This window comes from Cinclus cinclus, chromosome 9 (assembly GCF_963662255.1).
Source record: "Cinclus cinclus chromosome 9, bCinCin1.1, whole genome shotgun sequence".
In the NCBI taxonomy this organism is placed as follows: domain Eukaryota; kingdom Metazoa; phylum Chordata; class Aves; order Passeriformes; family Cinclidae; genus Cinclus; species Cinclus cinclus.
The window spans coordinates 28,829,763-28,842,662 of record NC_085054.1 but is presented as its reverse complement, the minus strand read 5'-3'; the positions used below and the strand labels follow the sequence as shown (position 1 = coordinate 28,842,662).

At 58.3% G+C, this 12,900-nt stretch overlaps 1 protein-coding gene across 1 annotated transcript; it reads right to left on the bottom strand.

Moving 5' to 3' along the window:
• GALNT5 (polypeptide N-acetylgalactosaminyltransferase 5) lies at positions 1 to 11,284 on the bottom strand. The gene is made up of 11 exons (XM_062498032.1): positions 11,141 to 11,284; positions 9,960 to 11,053; positions 7,166 to 7,332; positions 5,647 to 5,766; positions 5,156 to 5,291; positions 4,537 to 4,656; positions 4,103 to 4,220; positions 3,583 to 3,906; positions 2,607 to 2,687; positions 1,909 to 2,070; positions 1 to 322 (listed from the first exon to the last, which is right to left on the bottom strand). The coding sequence occupies exons 1-11, from the start codon at positions 11,282 to 11,284 to the stop codon at positions 176 to 178; spliced, it is 2,613 nt and encodes an 870-aa protein (XP_062354016.1). The 3' UTR covers positions 1 to 175.
• Between the last annotated feature and the right edge of the window lie 1,616 nt (positions 11,285 to 12,900).

Here is a 12,900-nt window from a genome sequence, read left to right as displayed (position 1 = left end):
CGCAGCAGACGTGCTGCTCTGGGTGTTCTCATCCCTCCACGTGCAGCTATCAAACCACACATTTCAGTTATCATTTGGAAACACATTTCCCATTTGGGAGCTGCTGTCAGCCACAGGACTGTCCTCCCTGAGCCCACAGTGACACCGGGGTGGTCCTGGTGCAGCTGGGCTGTGCTCAGTCCGCGTGGTAAGAGCCAAACTGCCACTTCTGGTGAGGGTTGGTGTGGTCACAGGCTGTCACCCGCAGGGCTCTGTACGAGGGATCCACTGCCAGGCACGCCGGCTGCGGGAGGTGCTGGTGCTCTGAGATGATGTGGTCGGCCTGCAGGAGAGACAGGAGGGCTTAGGGAGGCCTGGGCTTTGGGAGGCTTGGGCTTAGGGGAGGTTCAGGCTGTAGGGCCCCTGCGGCAGCAGCAGCAACAACAGCTCTACTTTCCCTCTGAGAAAGCCCAGCTCCTCACTGTGTGTCCTTTTTTGCCCGTCCCTAATACCTGAGATATTTCTGCTGACTTACAGGGACTTTGGCATGGGATCCAAGGCTGCAGCTGCTGCTGAGCCCGGATCACCCCACACCTTCTGTGCCTCCTGAATTCTCCTTCACTGGGAGCAGAGAGGAGCTCTCTGTGTGGCAATTGCCATGTGGAGGGGGTTACTGGATGGGATTTGCCCACAGGGCATGCACAGCAGGAGACTGAATTCTGAGTTTTAGTTGGTTGGCTGATGAGCTCAGCCCAGTTACTGCACTGAACAGGATGTTGGGCGGTGAGAGAATGAAGAGTCTGAGTGATCTCCATCCTTCTGCTTGTCACATCTGCTTGGATTAACCCCTCTAACTCCTGTGGCCAGCCAGGGGATGCTGCAGGTGCTGCCACAGGGAAAGGACATTTTTGTGCTGTTCCTTGCCCTGCAGTGACTCTCAGGAGCAGCTCACTAACACCGAGGTGAAACACTCCTGATGTGACATGTCTGGTGTCCGGGTGTCTGGGCAGAAGCTGCATCTTTGTGCAGACAGGAACTGCACATCACTGAACAACACAATGCCTGATGTCAGGAGAGGGTAAAACACTGGAACTCCTTCAGGTAGCAGCCACTGAGCTCTCTTCAGACTCCTGCTGCTGGCACCAGTAAAAGAGCACCACCAAATCCATCTCACCCTCAGCTGAGAAATCAGGCTGGAACAAGAAACAAGACCTGTCCGTGCCCCATACAGCTCCCTGGGCATTTCTGCATATTTTTCACAAAGTGAAATGACAATTTCACAATTTTCAGTAAGTGGATAAAATTTTTCCTGTATTTTCCCCTAAACACCCAAGGTGAGCCTGTGGCATTCTGGCACTTAACACTTTAGGCTGAAAAAACCAAAGGGGAAGAGGAAATGCTCTGTATATTGAATGCGTAATTCAACTACATTTTTTTTCTTTCATAAGTAAAGGGTGTTCTTTCCTCAACAATAGACTATACCATTTCAGAGCATTTTGGACAACTACTTCCACCAGGCTGACAGAGGTACAGCCATGACTCTTTGTGCAGCACAGACAATTAGTGTAAGTATCCATTCTTTTCCTTTCCATAAATGCTGTCTTCAAAAACCCCTGTGAGCTGAGAGCCAGTCGATAGTGACTCATCTCCCTTTAAGTGCTATTGATGGTTTCTGTGTAAAATCAGGCTGTTTTGTTGCTGCTGCAGCAGCAGCAGTGCCTGGCACGTCCCCCAGCGTCCCCTCCTGCATGCTCGGCACTGGGATGGACACAGCCCCTGGCAGAGGGGAATGTGGGGGGCCAGGCACCCACAGGTCCCCAGGGAAAAGGTGGCTTTGGCAAAGCAGAGGGTGGGGTGCCCCTGTGCCATCTGTCCCCCTCCTGGCACTCAGACCTGCCCTGGGAGGGCAGGGGCTGCAGCATCACTCACCAACCCCGGCTGGCCAGTGGCCAGTGACCTGTGCAGCCAGGCCAGGCTGCGGCTCCTGCCCTGGCAGTGCCGCAGGCCCACGGCTCCCACGACACCAGACGGGGCAAGGCAGAGCTCCCCGTGCTGGATCAGCCTCAGCCACGTGTAGTTGAACTTCTGGTTCTGTGGGGAGAGAGCAGGAAGAGACACGGCCCCGTCAGGCTCCATGACAGGCCACAGCTTCTCTGGTTACCCTGTGCCAGGGCTTCACCAGCCTCCCAGCCAGGAATTCCTGCCCAATATCCCATCCAGCCCTGCCCTCGGGCATTGGGAAGCCTTTCCCTGTGTCCTGCGACTCTGGGTCCTCCTCTGCCCCTCTTGGAACTTAGGCACTGGAAGGGCTCTAAGGTACAGCTGGATGTTCAGCTTCTGCACGCAAATCGCAGGTTGGCATTTTAAAGTCTCTCTGTTTTCATGTACAAACTCACAGCTTTATCAAACTTCCCGAACCAGCTGAATTTGCTGCTTCTGACGCTGTGCCAGTAGGCAATTCCTGCCCCTTGCTGCTCCCAGGCATGGCTGGCCATGTCCCGGGATGGGAAGGGCAGCGTTAGCTCCAGGGAGGGGACAGGGGAGGGGACAGGTCACCAGGGGAGGCACGAGAGCTCCAAGCCCCACAGGCAGTGCGACACACCCGGGTGTGTGCAGGCTGTCCTTACCGTGTTGTTAACATCACACTCCTCGAAAGCCAGGGTGGTGCCTTCCACAGCGATGCACCCTGCCAGCGCCACGTTAACGAGCTGGGAAACAGCAACAGAATGCAGTTTTAGACATAAATCCCCAGGAAGGGGGAAGAGGATGTTACACCGCACCGAACCTGCTGGGTTCCCAGGACTCTCTGATTAATACTGTTCACATAACTAAGGGAGGCAGAAAAGAGTTCCCAGGCCAGGTTGGACGGAACAACGTGCTCTAGTGAAAGGTGTCAGCCCATGGCAGGGGATGGAATAAACTGAACTTTAAGGCTCCTTTCCGCCTAAACCATTCGGGAATTCTGTGGTGGAGAAGGGGAGCCTGACCGGGTTTCTCGCAAGCAAGGGGTTTGTGGAGGCAGCATTGTATCCAGAACGACTTTAAAGTGTTCTGTGCCCACTGCCTCCGGTGAGGGGCAGGTTCCCTGCCCGGAGTGGTCCCGGTCCCTCCCCCCGGCCCCGCAGCACCGGGAACGAGAGCGGCTGCTGCGCCCTGCTGGCGGCGGAGCCATTCTACAGAGCCCACAGACCCTACAGAGCCCACAGACCCTACAGACCCTACAGGCCCCGACTCCACAGACCCTGCACCTACAGACCCCGACCCTACAGAACCCGACCCTGCACTGCAATCCTCGAACCGGGGCAGGGAGCACAGGTGGGATCCCCCAGGACCCCCTGGATGCGGGACTTCCCAGCATGGAGGGATTTCTGCCCCCGAGGGCACACCCAGCCCTGGGGCACATCCTGTCCCGGCCCTGCCCAGCTCAACCACTCAAACACCCAGCTAGCTCCCTGGAGGGAAATTTTCCCTTCTCTCTGGCACCTATTTCTTTATAAAATGCTCTGGAGTGCAGAGCTCCGTGACCTATTTCTTTATATAATGCAGTGGAATGCTGCCCAGGGCACAGCCATCCCCTGGAGCAGTGAAACTTTGGGTACGCACCAGCCCGCTGGCTTTAACCAGGGGAGCTTCCAGGTCCGGGTACACGTTCTCCAGGTACCACCGGAAGGTTTTGCAGCGGAGCTTTTTGCGTAGCTGGATCTGCTGGCTCAGGTCGCCCACATCCACGCTGCCCAGCACCAGGTGATAGGCGTGGCCGTAGAACAGCTCCTTGTACTCGTCCAGCCACACCTCTGCCACGCGGGCCAGGTTCCTCTCCACCGTCCTCACCCGGTCTTTGGGGAAGGAATAAGGATTGTCATTCCTGAAAATGTGCCCGACCCTGGAGCACGGAACTATCTCGATCTCTCCTCCGCACATCCAGACCTGAGAAACAGAGGCCACTGCTGGAGATGCGAGCCCACACGGTGGTGGGAGCTGGCTTTGTGCAAGCCAAGAGAAGCAGAGGTCAGGGGCCCAGGGAGATGAGGTGTCGAGCACAGAACTGTCCCTGGGAAGCCCCTTCCTGAGCCCCATCCCTCACCCAGGCTGGCAGGGGTACAGGTGTGTGACAGTGACCTACCTTGAATGAAATCTCCATATTTTCTCCTCCCCAGACATCCAGTCCTGGGTCGTACATTCCCAACTCGAAAAAATACTTCTTGTCGATAGAGAACAGGCCACCTGCCATGACGGGGCACCTGAGGACAGAGAGGCACAGGGTCTGCCAGTGGCTGTGACAGAGAGGGTGTTTGGATGGCTTTACCTGGCCTGAGAGCTGTCATGGGGCAGGGAAGGGAAAAAGACAGAGGGATGTTCTGGCTGAAATGCCAGAGAAAGGCTTGTGGGCTTTGCCTGATGAGGGGATTGCCTGTGCCTCAGCTGTCCTGGAAAGCAAAGGAACAAGACTTGGCCACAAAAGAACATTTGGCCTCAAAGGAGCCTTTGCCGCTAAATTATTACCAAAGGAACAGGCTGGTTTGCAAAGCTCTCATGTTTGTTTGTTTTTCTTTTTACCTTATTATATCAGTCTCCTTGATTTTATTTTTCTCGATGACCTCTTGTGGAATCTGCCTCCATCCAAAATTCATTGGCCAGGTAAAAATCCCACGCTGGAAGTTGTCCACGGTCATGTAACTAAATAGAGAAAAGATCGAGCTGACTAATTCTGAGACACATTCCTGATTGAAATGTCACCTGTAATGAGTGAGGATGAATATCTGTGGGTAATTAAACCAGGATTTTAACAAATTTCATCAGGAATCCTCTTCAGGCACTAAAAGTTGTGAAAAAGTGAAAAGGTGTGTGATAAACATGGGCCACATCCACAGCTAATGTTAATTTGTGGTGTCCAGCAATATTCTGTGTCCCCTGTTGAGAGCTGCTGGGGGCTGGTGAGGGGGTCTGGAGTCATGGACCCACTGCTTGTAATGGATTCACTGCCTGTCATGGACCCACTGCCTGTCATGGATTCTCCCTGTAATGGATCCACTGCCTGTCACGGACCCACTGCCTGTCGTGGATCCACTGTCGGGCCCAGGCAGGTTTTGCTCAGGACACCAGCCTGGACTGTGGGACTGCCAGGGAGGAGCTGCCACACCTCATGTCCCTGTCTCACCTCGTGTCCCTGTCTCACCTCATGTCTTTGTCACTGATGACTTCAATGACAGGGCAGGCGACCTTGGTCCGGCGCAGGCGGACCCTGTCCAGCAGCGGCTCCAGCCATCCCACATTGCACTCCACATGCGAGTCCAGGAACGTCAGGACAGCACCTGTGCACAGGTGTGGCAGGATCAGGCCTCGGGCATTCCCACCCAGCCCCTGCTGAGCAGCTCCCTGGGCATCCTGTGGGGTCAGAGTGCTGCTGCCAGTGCCACAACCCTCCTTGGCTCCCCAGACCTGCCCAGCCCCAGGCAAGAATGACTTTTCCCTGCTTGGCATAACAGCTCCTGACAGAAATGGCCATTTCGGTGCTGACACAGCCTGGCTGGGGCAGGTGTGGAGCTGGGGCTGGAGATGATGGCAAAAGGACACTCTTGGTGCATTGGGAGGGACAAACACAGCCCTGGAGAGGGATGCCCAGCACCTCTGGGTTCCCCCATGGCTGGAATACGGCTCCTGTCCTACCTTTGGCGATCTCAGCTCCCGCCAGCCTGGCCCGGATCAGCCCGTGCCTCTCCTGGAGGTGCAGGATCTTCACCTTGGGGAACTGCGACATGTACGTGTCCAACTGCTCCTTCAGGTACTCTGCAGAGGGGACAGAGGGATCTGGCTGACCCACTGCCACCCTCCCACAGGCTGGGAAGCCACAAGCAGACTTTCCCTGGAAGCACCTCCAGGCCCTCAGGTCTGGGGTGTGAACATCTGGGCACGGGGTGTGAACATCTGGGCATGGGGTGTGAACATCTGGGCATGGGGCACGGCTCCTCGTGCACCCATATGAGATAGAACTTTTCCTGGAGAGCCAGCAGTGGGAAAATGTCTTGGCTGTGAAGCAAGATGTAACCAAAAGTGTGAATTCCATCACCATCTGTTGAGGCCAGGTGGGGCAGTGCTCTTTATCTCTGTGAGAGATATCTCCTGTTAATGCAGTGAGTCCCACTGCCTGGCTGAGAAAATTCCATCACCCCATTGGGATTTGCTCCACCCAGGGGCAGGAGCCAAGCATTTCCTACCCAGACCAAATCTGGGATTAGGAACATCAGAGCAGCCTTTTCCCACTGGATCCCAGAGGAAAAACCAGACCCTTCCACATCATCACTGGAGCTTTGGAGGAAACCTGCACCTTCCACAGGAGCACTGCTCCAACAGAAGCACATCTGTCACTGCAGGAGGATGCAGCCACCATTTAATGGGACTGCTCCAACACCCTGAGTGACTGACGGGGGGCAGCTTGGATTCTCACTCTGACAGTGTTTTTTTTTGTTTTGTTTTGGTTTTTTTGTTTGTTTGTTTTTTTGTTTGTTTTTTATTTTTTTAATTTTCCTAGTAAAGAACTGTTATTCCTATTCCCATATCTTTGCCTCAGAGCCCCTTAATTTCAAAACTATAATAATTTGGAGGGAGGGGGTTTACACTGCCCATTTCAAGAGAGGCTCCTGACTTTCCTAACAAACACCTGCCTTTCAAACTGAGACAGGAAATTACATCATTCCTAAATTTCTAAGGGCTGAACTCAGCAGAGTGTGGAAGAATCACAAGGCAGGGGTGGTACCAGCTCAAATGCCGATGGGAGGCACTGTGCAGTGCAGATCCCACTGCAGCCCCCTGTCCTCTGAGCCATCCCGGAGCGTGGCTGCACACTGGGAACAGGGGGCACCTGCCTGGAGCTGCACACTGAGGGGGGAGAGCCTCTCCTGACTGCACAAGCCCTTGAGCCAAAAGACGAATGGGCTGGGCAGGACCCAGCTCCCTGGTGCTCCTGGAGCCTCCAGCAGCCTCTGCCTTCATCCCCCACAGCAGCCCCAGCACCCCCCGACCTCTGATCCCCCTCAGCCCCAGGATCCCCTGCATCCCTGCCCTGCACTTCAGTACAGGAAGGAGAAATTGTGATTTCTCTCCTACTTAGAATTGAATTACAGAGAACAAATTGCATTTTACCCTCAAGTTATATTAGTTTCATAAAGGCAGCAGAAGCTTCACCCACCCTTAGTGCTGAAGTCATCCACCAAAATGATCTCCTCGATCAGGTGTGGAGGAGAGCGGCTCAGGACGCTGTGCACGGAGCGCAGCAGGGTGGACCACACCTCATCCACAAAGCACATGATGATGGTGGTGCTTGGGAGGTCATCGTGGACCTGCTGCTCAGAGCACCTGCAACAGCGACACGGGCTCACAGGTGATGGCCAGTCACACTCCTGAGAGTCTGCAGGCCTGGTGTCCTGGGAAAATGGGCGGGGAAGGGGAAAATGCCCCATGTGAAATATGGAGGGAAAGCCCTGCAGTTTTGGGAGGGGAACAGAGGGGTGAGGGGGGGGAACCCCACAGACAGCCCAAGGACCCCTCTCGTGGGCAGCCCCGTGGGACAGGATGTGCTCACCTGGTTCTGACAAGAACCTCTTCTGAAGGAAATTTAGAGGTAATTCAGGTCATCACAGTTAATCACAAGTGTTCTGCCTAAGTGAAATTCACCCCAGAATTACTCTGTGTCACAGTCTTTGAGATGTTTAGTTCTGTCTCAGGGAGGTCAGTGGGCAGAAAACACCAAAAAGTCCATTTTGGGATCCAGTCCTGCCTCACCTTGCTGGACAGCTGGTGAGAAGAACTTGGTCATGCCCCCTTTGTCCTCCACCATAGAATCCTGGAACAGTTTGGGTTGGAAGGGAACTGAAAGCCCATCTCCTTCCAGCCGCTCCGATGGGCAGGGACACCTTCCCCTAAACCAGGTTGCTCAGAACCCCATTCAGCCTGGCCTCAAACTTCCAGGTATGGGGCAGCCACAGCTGCTCTGGGCACCCTGTGCCAGGGCCTGCCCACCCTCACAGGGAATAATTCCCTCCCAATATCCCATCCATCCCTGCCCTCTGGCAGTGGGAAACCACTGCTCCTTGTCCTGGCACTCCAGGCCCTTGTCCAAGTCCTTCTTCATCTCTCTTGGAGCCCCCTCATGCACTGGAAGGGGCTCTGAAGTCTCCCTGGAGCCTTCTATTCCCTTACTCTCTCAGCCCCAGGACTCCTGATCCAGGCTGTGCATAGAGTACTCCCCACAAGCCTCCTGCCCATCACTCTCCTCTTCAGGGCCCTCTCCCTCTCTCCAGCTGCAGGGAAAGAGCACCCATGGGCACCAGCACTGTCAGCAAAGCTCCAAAAGCAGCAAGCATTGTGCACAGAGAGGCTTGGATTGGCCACATTTCAGTGGTCTAGTCCAGTACTCCAGGAAGAATCACAACAGGAACTGGAGTCTAAACTGGGAGAGACTGGAATACCCCCCAAAAATAATTGCTGGCTGCCAAGAGCTGCCAACAGCCACTGCTCTGAGCTGGCCCTTACAACCTGGTACCTATTGTGCCAACAGGCTGGGGCAGAGACTGCACAGGCTCCTGCCAGAACCAGGGTGCCCAGGGCAGCTCTGTGCCCCGTGGCAGCAGATCCCATCCCCAGGAACGTGCCCTGGTTTGTCCAAGGTGTTCCCGGTGATGGCAAAGAGGCTCCTCCTGGGCCGGTGCGTCACTCCCGGAGCTGATTCCTGTCCTGCAGCTCTGGGGCTTTGCTGTCCGGACCACACCCAGAGCTGGCTTTGTGCCACCAAGGCTCTGGTCCTGTGCACAGGTGGCTTCTGCAGGTGGCATCAGGAAGTAGCCCCAGCTGTGTTCCCCATCCCTGCTCCATTCTTCCCCTGCAGGATCTCCCCTCAGCAAGCACCACTGGCACAGGGGGGAATGTCTGCACTGTCCTGGGGCATCGGGGACAATCAGGGCACAATTCCCAGCCCAGGGTACCTGTTTGTGAGCGTGGGAACAAGGACATGGGAGGGTCTTTGCATGGGGCAGGTCCCTCACCTACCCAGGGGCTGAGACGTGTTTGTAGGAAGGGCTGAGTGCAAGCAATTAACCTGGCACTCACCTGAGCTGACACCTTCCCTGCCCTCCCTGCAGCTGTCACAACCACAGAGTGGCTTAGGCTGAAATAAAGCTTTAAGATCATCAAGTCCAAGCATCCACCCAGCACTGCTGAGCCCCCCTGGCACAGAAGCTCAGGATGGGGCTCCCCAGCCTCCAGTCCTTCTGTTGGCAAAGCACTGCCCTCGCCTTGTCCTGCTCCTCTCCACTGGCCGGGAGTGACTTTTTTGAGAGTTGCAGGATCAGTTACACATTTCATGGTGACAGCTGTTACTGTGTGACAGTTTCCCAAACCCAAACACCACATCCCTCCCCGCATGCGCCCACAGAGCAGAGTCCCCAGACTGCCTCTCCAGTGTGTGCCTGCCGGATGGTGCCAGCCCTCAGCTCGTCTGCTGCAGGGCTTTGTGGAGCCCCAGCAGGTCCCGGGCTGGGAGGGCCCGTCTGGTGTCTGTTCCTAGAGGGAAGGGCCATGGCAGCCTGAGGTGTGAGAGCCCCTCCAGGCAGTGGAGCTCCTGCTGCCTTCACACACTGACCCGTGCAGGCTCCAGGAACCAATGCACGAATTGTGAGTGCCCAGAACTGCACCTGACACACCAGGTACAGCGTTCTAAGGCACAGAGAGCCCTCAGCCACATCACCTGTGCTGGGTGTGCTGGCCCCTTTGGGCAGCCGGGCTCAGTGGGTTACAAGAGCCTGTAAACTTCACCCAGATTTTTTTTGTGTTTAACAACAGGCTGCTCTGACCTGGACAGGTAAAACCATCTGACAGGCAGCAGGGCTGAGGTGAAGGGCTCGGTGTGCCCCCAGCAACCCTCCCCAGAGCCACGGAGCCCATTCCCAGGGGCAGCAGGGGATTTGTGCAAGGGAAGCAGATCTTACCCAGCAGGCCTGGTGTCTGCAATGGCTCGATCCACAGGGATCAGATCGCTGAGGTAGACATTAAAGTTTCCTTCTTTCCATCTGCTCTTTGCTTCTTCTTGTTTATCATCAGGGACAGCAACAGGCTGTCCAAACTGGCCAGGAGCTCGGGGGTCTCTTGGGGCGAGTGTTGCATCCATGGACAGGACTCTGTGCATCCCTGGGCTGCCCCTTGCCTGCTTCTGCCCATCCTGGCCAGTGCCAGCCACTCCAGGAGCTGCTCCTGCCTCCTTCTGCCCATCCTGGCCAGTGCCAGCTGCTCCAGGAGTTGCTCCTGCCTCCTTCTGCCCATCCTGGCCAGTGCCAGCTGCTCCAGGCACTGCTCCTGCCTCCTTCTGCCCATCCTGGCCAGTGCCAGCCGCTCCAGGAGTTGCTCCTGCCTCCTTCTGCCCATCCTGGCCAGTGCCAGCCACTCCAGGAGTTGCTCCTGCCTCCTTCTGCCCATCCTGGCCAGTGCCAGCCACTCCAGGAGTTGCTCCTGCCTCCTTCTGCCCATCCTGGCCAGTGCCAGCCACTCCAGGAGTTGCTCCTGCCTCCTTCTGCCCATCCTGGCCAGTGCCAGCCACTCCAGGAGCTGCTCCTGGCCTCGCACCCAGCGTCTGGCTCTGGCCACCCACGGCGGTGGCCGCAGCAGTGGCAGAGACAGCGTGGGCACCATCACTGCCCTTGACAGCAAGTTCTTTGTGCTTTCCACGTCTCCTTGTGGCATTCACGGCAGAGCGGGGTCCAGGGTGCGGGGCTGCGCGGCTGGCGAGGTTCATCCCTTCTTTGCTAATGAGGACGAAGCGAGTTTTGGAGGAAGCTTCTTTCCGTCCCGTGTTCGTTTCTTCTGGTCCAGGCTGGGCTGCCGTCTCCGCATCCCGGGCTGCCAGGCCGGTCCGTGCCGTGCCGGGGGGACGCTGCTGGCTCCCGTGCGCGGCTCGTCCGGGGAGCGCCGTGCCCGTCCCGCTGCGCCCGGGGGCCGGGGGCTGCCGGGGCGGCGGCGATGGCTCCTGGTCCCCGGCCCCGAGCCCGGCGGGGGCTGCTCCCGGCTCCCCCGCTGCCTTCGCCGGAGCCTCGGGGCCGCGCCGGGGCCGCGCACGCCCCAGCCCCAGCCCCGGCTCCATCCCCATCCCCGGCCCCGGTCCCGGCCGCCGCCCCGCCGCCTCCCGCAGCAGCCGCCCGCCCGCCTCGCCGAGCGAGAGGCGGAGCGCGGCCATGTCGAGCAGCACCCAGGCCACCGAGGCGACGAACACCAGGGCCAGGGCCCGCCCGCTGCCGCGGAACAGCCGCCGCAGCCCGCTCATCCCGGGCGGGCGCGGAGCCGCCGGGCCAGCGGAGCGGGAGGCGGGCCGGGGATGGACCAGGGACGGGCCGGGAATGGGCCGGGAATGGGGCCGGGAATGGGCCGGGACGAGGCTGTCCCCGCCCCACCCCGAGCCGGGACCCGCCCGCGCTGGAACCCGACCCGGGGACCGCCCGGGCCCGGCGGGACATCCCGGGAGGAGCGAGGCTGCGCCTCGGGGGACACATCCTGGGGATGGGCGGTGTAGCTCGGGAGGACATCCCGGGAATCAGGGATGCGGCTCGGGGAGACGTCCCGGGGTTCGGGGATGCGGCTGGGGCGCCTCGGCCCGGGGCAGTGGGAGGGAGCGGGGCTGTGTCTCGGGGGTCCCCTCCGGGGGCAGAGGGGCCGTGGCTCAGGGCAGCCGGGCGTGTCCCGGCTCCACGTGGCAGCTGGCGCGGCAGTCGGTGGTTGAGCCGCTGCGGAGGATGTGGGTGTGTTCCTCATCCCCCTCAATTACAGGGCACGGGAGCCACGCTGGCGAAACACGGCCGCCTCCGGCGGGCTGAATCGGAGAAAGGAACCAGCGAGGAACCACCCTCCTACTCCTGTTCCTGCTCCTGCTCCAGCCCTGGACCGCAGGCTGGGACGTGGCAGGCTTTGCTGGCAGTGCTGGCTGTGCCCGCTGGCCTGGATATGCTGACTGTGCCACCTGTCCTGGCTATTCCAGCTGTGCCATGAGTCCTGGCTGTCCTGGCAGTGCTGGCTGTCCTGCCCTGGCAGTGCCGGCAGTTGAGGGCTGGGGCTTCCTGCCAGCACCAGGTGCTCCAGCCTGGAAGTGCTCAGGTGGGCTCAGGTTCCTAAAAACACCCCAGGCAATCCCACCAACCTGGTCTGTGTGGCTGGAGCAAAGAATTGACATCCAGGTACAGGGCCCGCGGGGTTCTCTGGGCTTGGCTGTTGATGGCTATGTCTGTGGCTGTGCGTGTGTCTGTGTCTGTAGGTGTGTCTGTGACTGTGTCTGTGGCTGTAGGTGTGTCTGTGGCTGTGGGTGTGTCTGTGGCTGTGTCTGTGACTGTGCCTGTGACTGTTTGTGGCTGTGTCTGTGTCTGTGGCTGTAGGTGTGTCTGTGGCTGTGGGTGTGTCTGTGACTGTGTCTGTGGCTGTAGGTGTGTCTGTGGCTGTGGGTGTGTCTGTGGCTGTGTCTGTGACTGTGCCTGTGACTGTTTGTGGCTGTGTCTGTGGCTGTAGGTGTGTCTGTGACTGTGCGTGTGGGTGTGGGTGTGACTGTGGCTCTAGGTGTGTCTGTAGCTGTGCGGGTGACACGCAGTGAACTGTCAGTGAACTGCTGTCCTGCGGACAGGGTCTCTAGGAGAGCCCGTGTGGGGTTGGGATATTTGGGAGGTGCTGTGTGCAGGGGTGAGCTCTGCATGCTGGCACAGCCACGGCAGACCCCCATGAGTGGGCAGCACTCAGTGGGCAGCAGCACACCTCGGAGAGTGTCTGCCATCCCACACGTCCAGGAGCCAGGACCCTGTCACCAGCAGGCACTGGCACCTTCCAGGGACCCGAGTGCCACAGCAGAGCCCGGCCAGCAGCTCCCCTGGCAGTGACCCCCTCAGTCCGCCTGGGGGACAC

Bases quoted from the DNA above. Each gene is read 5' to 3' on its own strand.
- GALNT5 (XM_062498032.1), bottom strand. From the start codon at position 11,284: ATGAGCGGGCTGCGGCGGCTGTTCCGCGGCAGCGGGCGGGCCCTGGCC. The intron at 11,054-11,140 runs GCGGGGCGGCGG...CGCGGCCCCGAG, and splicing joins GGCGGCTGCTGCGGGAGGCG to GCTCCGGCGAAGGCAGCGGG. The intron at 4,657-5,155 runs GTGAGACAGGGA...TTCTCTATTTAG, and splicing joins ATCAGTGACAAAGACATGAG to TTACATGACCGTGGACAACT.